Here is a 14,415-nt window from a genome sequence, read left to right as displayed (position 1 = left end):
CCCGTCTCCGAAGCCTGACAGGAGACCGCCTCGTTTTCCCCTTTTTCGGCGTCGTTGTTTAGGGCACCGGCTGGGATCAGATCCATTGTATTGGGTGGAAAGGCAACACCAGATCCGCTTCGGGAGAGCTCATATTCCTGGTGTAACGATGGTGAGTTGACGTTGCTCTTACAGCGTATGAAAAGTTTGGGCACCCCTGACAATTTCCATGATTTCCATTTATAAATAATTGGGTGTTTGGATCAGCAATTTCATTTTTATCTATCAAATAAGTGATGGACACAGTAATATTTCAGTCGTGAAATTGGTTTATTGGATTAACAGAAAATGTGCAATATGCATCAAAACAAATTAGACCGGTGCATAAATTTAGGCACCCCAATAGAAAAATCACATCAATATTTAGTAGAGCCTCCTTTTGCTGAAATAACAGCCTCTAGAGCGCTTCCCATAGCCTCTAATGAGTGTCTGGATTCTGGATGAAGGTATTTTGGACCATTCCTCCTTACAAAAACATCTCCCAGTTCAGTTAGCTTGATGGTTGCGAGCATGGACAGCCCGCTTCAAATCATCCCACAGATTCTCAATGATATTCAGGTCTGGGGACTAGGGATAGCCATTCCAGAACATTGTACTTGTTCCTCTGCATAAATGCCTGGGTAGTTTTGACGCTGTGTTTGGTCGTTGTCTTGTTGAAATATCCAGCGCCGGCGTAACTTCAACTTTGTGACTGATTCTTCAACATTATTCCCAAGATCTGCTGATATTGAGTGGAATCCCATGCGACCTCAACTTTAATAACAAGATTCCTACATACGGCACGGCCACAACAGCCCCACAGCTGATGGACCCCCACCAATTTGACTGTGGGGTAGAGTGTTTTTCTTGAACGCTGTGTTCTTTGCCGCCATGCATAACGTTTCCTTGTTATGACCAAATAACTCAATCTTTGTTTCATCAGTCCACAGCACTTTATTCCAAATGAAGCTGGTTGTCCAAATGTGCGTTTGCATACCTCAACGCACTCTGTTTGGTGGCGTGTGTGCAGAAAAGGCTTCTTCCGCAATCACTCTCCCATACCAGCTTCTCTTGTGCAAAGTGCAACTGAATTGCTTGAACGATTGCACAGTGAACAACCATATGCGCAAGATGATGTTGTAGGTCTTTGGAGGTGGCTCTGTGGGCTGTTTTTGACCGTTCTCACCATTCTTCCCCTCTGCCTCTCGATATTTTTACTTGGCCTGCACTTCTGGCCTTAACAAGACTGTGCCTGTGGTTCCATTTTCCTCATATGTTCCTCACAGTGGACACTGACAGCTTAAAATCTCTGCGATAGCTTTTTGTAGCCTTCCTCTAAACCATTTATTGTTGAACATCTTATGTTTTCAGGTCATTTGAGAGTTGTTTTGAGGCCCCATGTTGCCACTCTTCAAGAGGAGAGTCAAAAGAGAACAACAACTTGCAATTGGCCATCTTAAATACCTTTTCTCATGATTTGGATGCACTTGTCTATGAAGTTCAAGGCTTAATGAGCTCACCAACCAATTGTGTGTTCCAATTAATCAGTGCTAAGTAGTTACAGGTATCAAATCAACAGAATGACAAAGGGTGCCACATTTTTGCATAGCCTATTTTTCACATCTGATTTAATTTCATACAACTTATATTGCTACACTAAAATCTTTGTCTGGACAATACCCAGTACTCAGCTTTTATGTAGAAAAATGAATGGCAGTGCCACTGTGATCATTTTCTGTGACGAATAAATTATTATGCAGCCTCAGAGGGGTGCCCAAACTTTTTCATATGACTGTATATTCAGTAGTTCCTCCCGACTGTATGTAATGAACCTAAGATTACCTGGGGTACCAATGTAAGGAATAACACATAACAACACAAAATACCTGCATAGTTTCCTAGGAACGCGAAGCGAGGCGGCCATCTCGGTCCGGCGCCGGAAAGTAAGGATATTGTGTTATTGACTGTACGTTTGTTAAATCCCAAGTGTAACTCTGGTGTTTGTGTCGCACTGCTTTGCTTTATCTTGGCCAGGTCGCTGTTGTAAATGAGAACTTGTTCTCAACTGGCCTACCTGGTTAAATAAAGGTGAAATAAAAATAAAAAAAATACAAAGCTCTCCCTCGCCCTCCATTTTGCAAAGCTGACCATAATTCTATTCTCCTGATTCCTGCTTACAAACAAAAATTAAAGCAGGAAGCACCAGTGACTCAAATCAATAAAAAAGTGGTCTGTTTTGCAAGCACAGACTGGAATATGTTCTGTTGTTCCTCCGATGGCATTGAGGAGTACACCACATCAGTCATTTGCTTCATCAATAAGTGCATCAATGCCGCCCCCCCACAGTGATCGTAATCCAAACCAGAAGTCATGGATTACGGGCAACATCCGCACTGAGCTAAAGGCTAGAGCTGCTGCTTTCAAGGTGCAGGACTCCTAAATCCCGCTATGCCCTCCAATGAACCATCAAACAGGCAAATTGTCATTGCAGGACTAATATCGAATCGTACTACACCGGCTCTGACGCTCGTCGGATGTGGCAGGGCTTGCAAAACCTTACAGACTACAAAGGGAAGCACAGCTGAGAGCTGCCCAGTGACACAAGCCCACCGGACGAGCTAAACTACTTCTATGTTCGCTTCGAGGCAAGTAACACTGAAACATGCATAAGAGCACCAACTGTACCAGACGACTGTGTGATCACGCTTTCCGCAGCCGATGTGAGTAAGACCTTTAAACCGTTCAACATTCACAAGGCCTCTGGGCAAGACGGATTACCAGGACGAGTACTGCGAGCATACGCTGACCAATTTGCAAGTTTCTTCACTGACATTTTCAACCTCTCCCTGTCCGAGTTTGTAATACCAACATGTTTTAAGCAGACCATCATGGTCCCTGTGCCCAAGAACACTAAGGTAACCTGCCTAAATGACAACTGACCCGTAGCACTCATGTCTGTAGCCATGAAGTGCTTTGAAAGGCTGGTCATGGCTCACATCAACACCATTATCCCAGAAATCCTAGACCCACTCCAATTTCCTTACCGCCCTAACAGACCCACAGATGATTTTATCTCTATTGCACTCCACACTGCCCTTTCCCACCTGGACAAAAGGAACACCTATGTGGGAATGCTATTCATTGACTACAGCCCAGCATTCAACACCATAGTGCCCTCAAAGCTCATCAATAAGCTAAGGACCCTGGGACTAAACACCTCCCTCTGCAACTGGATCCTGGACTTCCTGACGGGCCGCCCACAGGTGGTTAGGGTAGGTAACAACACATCTGCCACGCTCATCCTCAACACAGGTGCCCCTCAGGGGTGCGTGCTGGGTCCTCTCCTGTACTCACTGTTCGCTCATGACTGCACGGCCAGGTACGACTCCAACACCATCATTAAGTTTGCTGATGACACAACAGTGGTAGGCCTAATCACCGACAACGACGAGACAGCCTATAGGGAGGAGGTGAAAGACCTGGCCGTGTGGTGCCAGAACAACAACCTCTCCCTCAACATGATCAAGACGAAGGAGATGATTGTGGACTACAGCAAAAAGAGGACAGAACACGCCCCCATTCTCATCAACGGGGCTGTAGTGGAGCAGGTTGAGAGCTTCAAGTTCCTTGGTGTCCACATCACCAACAAACTAACATGGTCCAAGCACACCAAGACAGTCGTGAAGAGGGCACGACAAAACCTGTTCCCCCTCAGGAGACTGAAAAGATTTGGCATGGGTCCTCAGATCCTCAAAAGGTTCTACAGCTGCAACATCGAGAGTATCCTGACTGGTTGCATCACTGCCTGGTATGGCAACTGCTCAGCCTCCGACCGCAAGGCACTACAGAGGGTAGTTTATACGGCCCAGTACATCACTGGGGCCAGGCTTCCTGCCATCCAGGATCTAGGCAGAGGAGAGCTCTAAAAATGATCAAAGACTCCAGCCACCCTAGTCATAGACTGCCCTCTCTGCTCCTGCACGTAATGCGGTACCGGAGCACCAAGTCTAGGTCCAAGAAGCTTCTAAACAGCTTCTACCCCCAAGCCATAAGACTCCTGAACAGCTAATCAAATGACTACCCAGACTATTTGCATTGCCTGGCCCCCCCCCTTATTTTACACCGCTGCTACTCTCTGTTATCATCTATGCATAGTCATTTTAATAACTACCTACATGTGCATATTGTGTCAACTAACCGGTGCCCCCGCACATTGACTCTGTACCAGTACCCCTCCCTGTGTATTTTCTCGCTATTGCTATTTTACTGCTGCTCTTTAATTACTTGTTACTTTTATTTCTTATTCTTACTTGTTTTTATTTTTTTTAAATCTGCATTGTTGGTTAGGGGCTCGTAAGTAAGCATTTCACTRTATGGTCTAGTACACCTGTTTTATTTGGTCGCATGTGACTAATATAATTTGATTTGATTTGAAAAAGAAAACAGGAATTAGACTAAACTCGATGGTCCTATTAAAACCTACTGTATGTAAATTGTGGGTGCTATAGCTTGCCAATTAAACTAATGTGACTCTAGGTGACAACATAATGCTGTTTGTTTCTAACAGTAGGACTGTGTTCTTCAAGAAAATTAATCTGCTTCATGTTTTGTTTCCTTGCCACGATACTTCCGAATATCGCAATACGGGTATCGTGACAACCCTAATTTGTGGGATTTTAACTCTGTACATATTGCAGTTTGCAGGTTTTGTTTGTGTGTAGAACAGATGGCTAATAGTCAATTCTCAAACATGTCAGTTCAAATGGCTTCATAAACCCCATCAAGCCCCATGTGTTGCATGAGATAGTGGCTGTTTATTCCTTGGCTTAGTGAAATTGGACAGCTCCATCCTTTCTGTTGTCTTTGTGTGTGCGTGTGTTTCTGTTTAGGAGAGGATGCTCTGCATGGTGCTAGACAAGGACCCAGACGTGGCGGTGGAAGCTGTCCAGCTGCTGACTTGGCTCTCCAACAGTGAGTGTGTGTGTGTGTGTGTGTGGTGTTGTGTGTGTGTGTGTGTGTGTGTGTGTGTGTGTTGTGTGTGTGTGTGTGTGTGTGTTGTGTGTGTGGTGTGTGTGTGTGTGTGTGTGGTGTGTGTGTGTGTGTGAACGTCTGCCAGCAAGTGTTTGCCGTTATGGAATTCTATAGTGTGTGTGAATGCGTGTAACTGTGTTGAGGCTATGTGAATTTCTTGTATGTTTTTATTTTTGGTTCACACAGTAGTAGATTGTGCGTTGTGTGGCATTACTCTGTAAATAATGTGTGTGTGTGGTGCGTGCAGAAGGACAGAGGAGGGCTTGTCCGAGGAGGAGTGTAGCCATTGTGTACCTTGGTGTTTGCCTCCCCAGAGCCTGGCATCTGCTGCTGGTGCCTTCCTCTACACAAAATCAGTCATCTCTACATCCTTAAACCATCTCTAACTCTCTTCTATCCTCTCTCCGTCCCACATGATATCCCTTTATCCTCTAGCCATCCCTACCACTATCACTTAAAAATATCAATCTATCTTGTGTGTGTCAGCTGGTGTTAGTGCGATGAGCAGCGAGCCACAGAGGCAGACATGGGCGGCCGCCGGGCCGCCTTCTTCAACCTGCTGGTCTCCTTTTACATCCAGAGTGAGGTAAAGCGCACTACATTGCTGCTGCCATAAGATGAGGAACAGAGTCTGACAGACCAACGAAGCTGCACACCTCTATTTTTATTGTTCAATGTATGTTATTTTGACCCTTAATTATTGTTGTTACTGTTGTCCCGTTGATAATATTATGATTATTATTTTAATTATGTTGATATTGTAAATCTCCAAATAAGCTTTGGCAATATGTTACACTACTGTTCAAAAAGTTTGGGTCACTTAGAAATGTCCTTGTTTTTTAAAGAAAAGCCTGTTTCTTTGTCCATTAAATAACATCAAATTGATCAGAAATACAGTGTAGACATTGTTAAGTTTGTAAATGACTAGTGTAGCTGAAAACGGCAGATTTTTTATGGAATATCTACAGAGGCCATTATCAGCAACCATCACTCCTGTGTTCCAAGTTTATTATAATTTTAAAAGGCTAATTGATCATTAGAAAACCCTTTTGCAATTATGTTAGCACAGCTGAAAACTGTTGTCCTGATTAAGAAGCAGTAAAAACTGGCCTTCTTTAAGACTAGTTGTGTATCTGGAGCATCAGCATTTGTGGGTTCGATTACAGGCTCAAAATGGCCAGAAACAAATAACTTTCTTCTGAAACTCTCAGTCTATTCTGTTTCTGAGAGAAATGAAGGCTATTCTATGTGAGAAATTGCCAAGAAACTGACGATCTCGTACAACGCTGTGCACTACTCCTTCACAGAACAGTGCAACTGGCTCTAACCAGAATAGAAAGAGGAGTGGGAGACCCCGGTGCACAATTAAGCAAGAGGACAATACATTAGAGTGTCTAGTTGAGAAACAGACGCCTCAAAGTCCTCAACTGGCAGCTTCATTAAATAGTACCCGCAAACACCAGTCTCAACGTCAACAGTGAAGAGGCGACTCGCGATGCTGGCCTTTTAGGCAGATTGCAAAGAAAAAGCCATATCTCAGACTGGCTAATACAAATCTAAGATTAAGATGGGCAGAAGAACAGACACTGGACAGAGAAAGATTGGAAAAAGTGTTTGAGGTGTTCGGATCACAAAGAAGAACATTCGTGAGACAGAAAAATGAAAAGATGCTGGAGGAGTGCTTGACGCCATCTGTCAAGTGTGGTGGAGGCAATGTGATGGTCTGGGGGTGCGTTGGTGGTGGTCAAGTGGGAGATTTGTTCAGGGTAAAAGGAATCTTGAAGAAGGAACGCTATCACTCCATTTTACAACGCCATGCAATACCCTGTGGACAGCGCTTAATTGGATCCAATTTCCTCCTCGTAGTAACCTGGTATATTTATGTTTACCAATAGATGGCAGTATTGACTCGACGGGGGTTTGCTTCCCTCTATCCGTAGCTATTTCCTATGTCTGCCTATTTAACTATGATTAAGAAAGCTTCAGGTAGTTTAAGCCAGGTGCATAAGAGAATGTAAATCTAAGTTACAATTAAATACTAAACCGTACGTAAGTCTCATGAGTCGTAACTCTAAGAAGCCTTTAAGGATACTACACTCCTAAAACAGGACAATGACCAGCTCCAAACTATGCAAGAACTATTTAGGGAAGAAGCAGTCAGCTGGTATTCTGTCTGTAATGGAGTGGCCAGCACAGTCAACACAATTATTATTTCAATTAAAAATCATTATTTATAACCTTGTCAACATCTTGACTATATTTMCTATTCATTTTGCAACTCATTTCATGTATGTTGTMATGGAAAACAAGGACATTTCTAAGTGACTTCAAACTTTTGAACCGTAGTGTACATTGTTACGTCACGCCAGTAAAGCAAATTGAATTGAATTGAAGAAATATGCTGCGCTCTCTCTCCTGTCTCTCAATTCAATTTAAGGGCTTTATTGGCATGTGAAACATATGTTAACATTGCCAAAGCAAGTGAACTAGATAATTAACAAAAGTTAAATAAACAATAAAATTGAGAAGTAAACATTACACTCACAAAAATTACAGAAGAATAAAGAAATGTCAAAGGTCATATTATGTGCCAATAATTCAAGTACAAGGGAAAATAAATAAATAAACATAAATATGGGTTGTATTTGCAATGGTGTTTGTTCTTCACTGGTTGCCCTTTTCTTGTGGCAACAGGTCACAAATCTTGCTGCTGTGATTGCACACTGTGGTATTTCACCCAATAGATATGGGAATTTATCAAAACTGGGTTTGTTTTCTAATTCTTTGTGGATGTGTATAATCTGAGGGAAATGTGTCTCTAATATGGTCATACATTTGGCAGGAGGTTAGGAAGTGCAGCTCAGTTTCCACCTCATTTTGTGGGTAGTGTGCACATATCCTGTCTTCTCTTGAGAGCCAGGTTGGCCTACAGCGACCTTTCTCAATAGCAAGGCTATGCTCACTGAGTCTGTACATAGTCAAGGCTTTTCTCAAGTTTGGGTCAGTCACTGTTACGGGCAAATAGCATTATAGTATGCTCAGTTTTTTTGTTAATTCTTTCCAATGTGTCAAGTWATTGTCTTTTTGTTTTCTCATGATTGGTTGGTTCTAATTGTGTTGCTGTCCTGGGGCTCTGTGGGGTCTGTTTGTGTTTGTGAGCAGATCCCCAGGACCAGCTTGCTTAGGGGACTCTTCTCCAGGTTCATCTCTCTGTAGGTGATGGCTTTGTTATGTAATGTTTGGGAGTTTCTTTTCTGGATTTTGATAATTAGCGGGTATCGGCCTAATTCTGCTCTGCATGCATTATTTGGTGTTTTACGTTGTACACAGAGGATATTTTTGCAGAATTCTGCATGCAGACTCTCAATTTGGTGTTTGTCCCATTTTGTGAATTCTTGGTTGATGAGTGGACTCCAGACCTCACAACTTTACAGGGCAATGGGTTCTATAACTGATTCAAGTATTTTTTGCTAGATCCTAATTAGTCTGTCAAATTTTATGTTCCCTTTGATGGCATAGAAGGCCCTTTTTGCCTTGTCTCTCAGCTCGTTCACAGCTTTGTGGAAGATACCTGTGGCACTGATGTTTAGAATCTGTGCAGAATATCTAGGTGCTGCTGTAGGCCCTCTCTCCCTCTCTCTCTCTCCTGTCTCTCTCTCCTCTCTCTCGCCTGTCTCCTCTCTTTCCCTACTGTCTCTCCCCTCTCTCTCTCTCTCTCCGGTCTCTTTCGCTTTCTCTCATTCAATACAGTTTCTGGGTCAAACACTTTTGCCTGGCTTAATTAATAAAAATATAATAAAAACGTTTGAAATAAATAGCTTTTCCTTTTCAGTTTATTAGGAGGTCATTGAAAATGTCAGTTTAGTTCCGGAATTTACTGATCTAAATTCAAATTGATCCCAACCCTGGTATATACTGCAGCACCACAACATACTCTCCCTTTCATTCCTCCCCCTCTTTTCTCCCTTTCGATGTCTCTGAATCTCCCTCCCCCTGTCTCTGTGTGTCAGTTCCATGAGCACGGGGCCTACCTGGTGGACAGTCTATGGGGTGTAGCAGGCTCTGAGCTGAGGGACTGGGACACCATGACATCACTGCTGGTACAGGAGGCTGACCAGGGACAAGGTACAGAGTTTGTTTAATGTTTACCTGACAAAGACCATGTCGGTCGAAACGTTGCATTTCAATCACTCATAGCTCTTAAAGGATCAGTTATTGTTAGCAAACAGTGAGCGGACATTGTTGTTGTAAAYCACTGGTAATGGACATTGTTGTTGTAAACCACTGGTAATGGACATTGTTGTTGTAAACCACTGGTAATGGACATTGTTGTTGTAAACCACTGGTAAAAAAAAATGTCGCTCCACCATTGCCCCCTCTTCTTCTTTCCTGCTTTTCTTTCTTCGAATGCCCTCATCTTTTTCCCTCTGTCTTCTCTATTTCTTCCCTCTCCCTCCTTCCCCGACTGTCCTCTTTCTATCCCTCACCTCGTTCTCCTTCCCTCATTCTCCCCCCCCTCTCCATCCCTCCTTCCATCTTCCTCCCCATCCCTCCCCTTCTCTCTCTCTCTGTGTGTCAGGTCTGGTGGATGAGGAGGAGGGGGCGTTGATAGAGTTGATGATGTGTGCTGTCAGACAGGCAGCTGAAGGACACCCGCCTGTAGGAAGAGCTCAGGCCAAGAAGGTGACCACCACCCACACCACACCAACACTAAACCAACAGACAGGAAAAAGACTGCAGGGTCACTAAATTGCATTGACAAGAGTTTGTGTGTGTGTTTTTTTTTTTTTAGATCCTGAGCATGAAGGATAAGAAGACCCAAGCCCAGGACAAGAGACGCATCACCACCCATTTTATCACTATCCTGCCCCAGCTGCTGGCCAAGGTAGTGACAAAGAGCATATTGATACCGCTGCATGATAAACCATTTTTCCACATTTTTTTAGGTTACAGCCTTATTCTAAAAAAATATTTATTTTTTWAAATTCTCAATCTACACACAATAACCCAGAATGACAAAGCAAAAACAGTTWAAMAWWWWTKTTTGCTTAATTATTAAAAATGTAAAAYCACATTTACATAARGTTTCAGACCCTTTACTCAGTACTATGTTGAAGCACCTTTGGCAGCGATTACAGCCTCGAGTCTTATTGGGTATGAMGCTACAAGCTTGACACACCTGTATTTGGGGAGTTTCTCGCATTCTTCTCTGSAGATCCTCTCAAGGTCAGTCAGGTTCGATGCTTTTCAGGTCTCTCCAGAGATGTTCTATAGTGTTCAAGTCCGGGCTCTGGCTGGGCCACTCAAGGACATTCAGAGACTTGTCCCGAAGCCACCCCTGCRTTGTCTTGGCTGCGTATTTAGGGTCATTGTCCTGTTGGAAGGTGAACCTTCGCCCCAGTCTGTGGTCCTGAGCACTCTGGAGCAGGTTTTCATCAAGGATCTCTCTGTGCTTTGCTCTGTTCATCTTTGCCTCGATCCTGACTAGTCTCCCAGTCCCTGCGGCTGAAAAACATCCCAACAGCATGATGCTGCCACCACCATGCTTATCCATAGGGTGCCAGGGTTCCTCCAGACATGACGCTTGGCATTCAGGCCAAAGAGTTCAATCTTGGTTTCATCAGACCAGAGAATCTTGTTTCTCGTGGTCTGAGAGTCTTTAGGTGCCTTTTGGCAAACTCCAAGTGGGCTGTCTTGTGCCTTTTACTGAGGAGTGGCTTCCGTCTGGTCACTTTACCATAAAGGCCTGATTGGTGGAGTGCTGCAGAAATGGTTGTCTTTCTGGAAGGTTCTCCCATTTCCACAGAGGATCTCTGGAGCTCTGTCAGTGACCATCGGGTTCTTGGTCACCTCCCTGACCAATACCCTTCTCCCACGATTGCTCAGTTTGGCCGGGCGGCCAGCTCTAGGAAGAGTCTTGGTGGTTCCAAACTTCTTCCATTTAAGCATGATGCATTAAGCACTGTGTAACGTAATAAAATGTGGAAAAGGTCAAGGGGTCTAAATACTTTCTGAAGGCCCTGTATAGTTCATATATTATATTTTAGGACTGGTTAACGGTTAGTTATTTTTTCATTGATTGAGTTATTTCAGGGTTTTTTATGGATGTGTGACTTGATCACCATGGCTATTTGATGTTACTAACATATTTCTGATTCTAAGCTTTTTTTCAAATTGTTTTGTAATTTTGTCACACAGTACTCGGCGGACGTGGAGAAAGTGACTTGCCTTCTGAAGGCTCCGCTTCATTTTGACCTGGAGACCTACAGCAGCACTGGTAGACTGGAGAAGGTGAGAGAGAAAGAGAGAGACAGGAGAGAGAGAGAGTGACAGGACAGARAGAGTACGAGAGATCTTTTTTTACTCGGACACTACTCCTACTTTCTCCCACTCAACCCACTCAATACCTCCCTCGRCCCAACAGACCCACCAGTTGAGAATCACTGGCAGAGAGAGCACCCTTTACACAGCTGCTCCCCCTRTAGGCTAAAATACAACATTACACAAGGGTTGTCAACTCAAGTCACATGACTTGGATTCAAGTGCAACTTCTCTGTTTATTCCCCCCCCATCTCCCCCTTCAGTATCTGGATCTGCTGCTGGTCCAGGTGTGTGGCATCGTGGAGAAGCACACGGAGTCTGGTGTTTTGGAGGCGTGTGCTCGCGTGGCGTGTGCCCTCTGCCACGACAAGTACACCTTCTCCGGCCGTGCCGACCTGGTCGTCAGCCAGCTACTGGACAGTCTGACCGACCGCTTCAGCTCCCACCTCAACGAGCTGCTGCAGGTACACACACACACACACACACACACACACACACACTCTCTTGAAGCATGTTGATGATGTTCTATCCCTCCCTCTATCTCCGTGCTCAGGGCACTGCTGATGAAGATGAGGTGTACAGTGCTGCTACTGCCCTGACGAGGATCGCAGCCTTCAGCAGGTACACTAGTGTGTGTGTGTGTGTGTGTGTGTGTGTGTGTGTGTGTGTGTGTGTGTGTGTGTGCACCATATTGGTGTTAGACTGATACTGAGGTGTGTGTTTTCAGTGCCAAGGACCTGACTTCATGGAAGCTGTTTGAGCCCTGCTTTCAGCTGCTGAAGAGTGGAGTGGAGTCCAGAGACATCGACAAAGAGGTGTGTGTCCGTGTACACACACACACACTGACTGACACACACACCTATTGAACATTGCAGGAAGAAGTGTCATGTAAAATAACCAAACTCCATCAGTGTTGTCCCATGTCGTTTCAGCTGATGGTTCCTGCTCTGAAGTGTGCAGCGTTCCACGTGCTCTGGGAGAAAGTCAGGGTGGCCAACTCTACACCAACCAAGGTGCTCATAGCATGGCACTGCCCGTCTGRCTTCTCCACCCACTAAGTTAGAGCATGGCACTGCCTGCCTGCCTGCCTTGTTAAGATGGCCCTACTTCCCTACCTTATGTACCCACTGAGGTGCCCCCCTTCAAGCATGGCACTGCTAACCTGTCATATTTACCAGCTCACCAGCTGTGTGGACAGCAGGCAATTAACACAGCAATCTGTTGGAGTGCACCACAGCGACACTCACAGGCTCAGTCTCGCACACAGACACACACATGCAAACAGTTATGACTAGGCATTCACATGTGTTGTTTACACAAGCTTGAGCCCCGGCATAAACACAGACAAATAATTTTCTTAGTACTGCTTAGTCACTGTCTGTCACCGTTGTTCTCAATCTGTTGCTCTGTCCCTCTCTCTCACCCTCACCCTCCCTTTCTCTCCCTCACCCTCCCTCTCCCTCACACACACGTCATGTACACACATATCTGCAAATTCACATGTACCATTCTTTCACACACCCCTCCAAGGCAGAGGTAAAGCGTCTGAAGAAGGAGGTGCGTTCGTTCTGCATCGTCTGTCAGAGCTGCCTGTCTGTGGGCCAGCCAGAGATCAGAGACCAGGTTAGTGGGGGGGGGTATTGATATGTGTGTGTGTTCAACAGGGTTGACGTCAATTCGAATTGAAGCCAGTCAATTCAAGAAGTAAACTMAMATTTCTAATTYAATAACTGAAAAGGGTCATCTATTTTCAAATGACTTCTGAGTAAACTGAACAGGAGAAGCGATTTAAGGCATGTTTTTAACACTTTCTTTTTATTATTCATGACTTGACTGACATCAATTGGAATTAAGCACAAACTCTGGTGCTGGAGTGTGTGTTGATGTGTTGCGTCTTTCCCTCGGTAGGCGTTTGAGCTGCTGTGTGACATGCTGCTGTTGTTTGGGGTGAGCTCAGTGAGGTCTCAGCCCACCTTGCAGCCCCTGGCCCACCCCCCCTCCGACTCCCTCCGCTTCGACATGGCTGCCTTCCTCCTTGACTATGTCTTCACTGAGCCTGACGACGACCAACTGTCCAGTAGGGCAACCATCACAACTATACTACCTACACCAAAATGGCACCCTACTCCCTATTTAGTGTACTACTTCTGACCTGGGCCATCTCTTTCTCTCTTCTCACCCCTTGCTATCTCTCTCCCTCTCCCTCACTTCTTTYTCYAGGTGAGGCAGAGGGAGTTGAGGAGGTGAAGATGGCTACTCTCCAGCGGCGGCGCAACCAGCTGGCCGGCTACTGTAAACTGGTTATCTATGGGATCCTGGATCTCAGCACTGCCACTGATGTCTTCAAATACTACAGCAAGGTAGAGGAGACAGAGGGGAGGGGGGAGAGAGATAAATAAGAGTGGGAGAACAGGGAAAGAAGGATGGAAGAGGAATGAGAAAGGGGTAGAAATGGGGAGGGAGTGAGAGAAAAGATGGAAGACGAAAAGAGCGAAATATAGGATTAGTGAGAGAAGGGCATGAGAGGGGGGAATGTGCAGTTAGTGAGAGGACAGGAGGATGATGGAAGGGAGGAGTGTGAGAAAATGGAGGAGGGGTGAGAAAATGGAGGAGGAGTGAAAAAGTGGAGGAGGAGGGTTTAAAAGGTGGAGGGGTTAAAAGACCTTTGCTTGAAAAACGRRAAAAAAGCATAACTAGTACTTTGTCCATTTTGAGACACTGTAGCCAGTATACACTTACTCAAAATTGTCCGAATTAATCCAAGATAACTCAAGAAATCTGTCAAATGTTGACGTTTTTGCCGAGGAGATATTAGTCGCACAATTTTACATTTAAGTTTTGGTGCAGTTTGGTGCAGTATTTCTAAATGAAAAAATGTGCATGAAAMTGAGTCAATACTCGTTGAATGACAAATACTTTATTGAAGAATCCCTACTKTTGACCAATCACTGACGACGGCTTGCCTTAAGAAAAAAATGATGTGTGCCTGAAATAAATGAAAAAACCCTTACCGAAGTCCAAAACGAACAAAAACATCAAAAAATG

General features: G+C 44.6%; 1 protein-coding gene across 1 annotated transcript in view; it reads left to right on the top strand.

Annotated features, from left to right (window-relative positions):
• LOC111965520 (cohesin subunit SA-2-like) overlaps nt 1-14,415 on the top strand; it is a 39,856-nt gene that overhangs the window by 18,991 nt on the left and 6,450 nt on the right. Inside the window, exons 9-22 of the mRNA XM_070444270.1 lie at nt 4,908-4,993; nt 5,297-5,405; nt 5,546-5,635; nt 9,060-9,174; nt 9,629-9,732; nt 9,842-9,934; nt 11,248-11,340; nt 11,634-11,834; nt 11,924-11,991; nt 12,098-12,185; nt 12,303-12,383; nt 12,901-12,993; nt 13,279-13,447; nt 13,591-13,730. Of these exons, the coding sequence (XP_070300371.1) occupies nt 4,908-4,993; nt 5,297-5,405; nt 5,546-5,635; nt 9,060-9,174; nt 9,629-9,732; nt 9,842-9,934; nt 11,248-11,340; nt 11,634-11,834; nt 11,924-11,991; nt 12,098-12,185; nt 12,303-12,383; nt 12,901-12,993; nt 13,279-13,447; nt 13,591-13,730 (1,530 nt within the window). The remainder of the gene's footprint in view (nt 1-4,907; nt 4,994-5,296; nt 5,406-5,545; nt 5,636-9,059; nt 9,175-9,628; nt 9,733-9,841; nt 9,935-11,247; nt 11,341-11,633; nt 11,835-11,923; nt 11,992-12,097; nt 12,186-12,302; nt 12,384-12,900; nt 12,994-13,278; nt 13,448-13,590; nt 13,731-14,415) is intronic.

Source organism: Salvelinus sp. IW2-2015, linkage group LG6.2 (assembly GCF_002910315.2).
Source record: "Salvelinus sp. IW2-2015 linkage group LG6.2, ASM291031v2, whole genome shotgun sequence".
NCBI classification, from domain to species: Eukaryota; Metazoa; Chordata; class Actinopteri; order Salmoniformes; family Salmonidae; genus Salvelinus; species Salvelinus sp. IW2-2015.
This window is presented reverse-complemented; position numbering and strand designations above follow the sequence as displayed.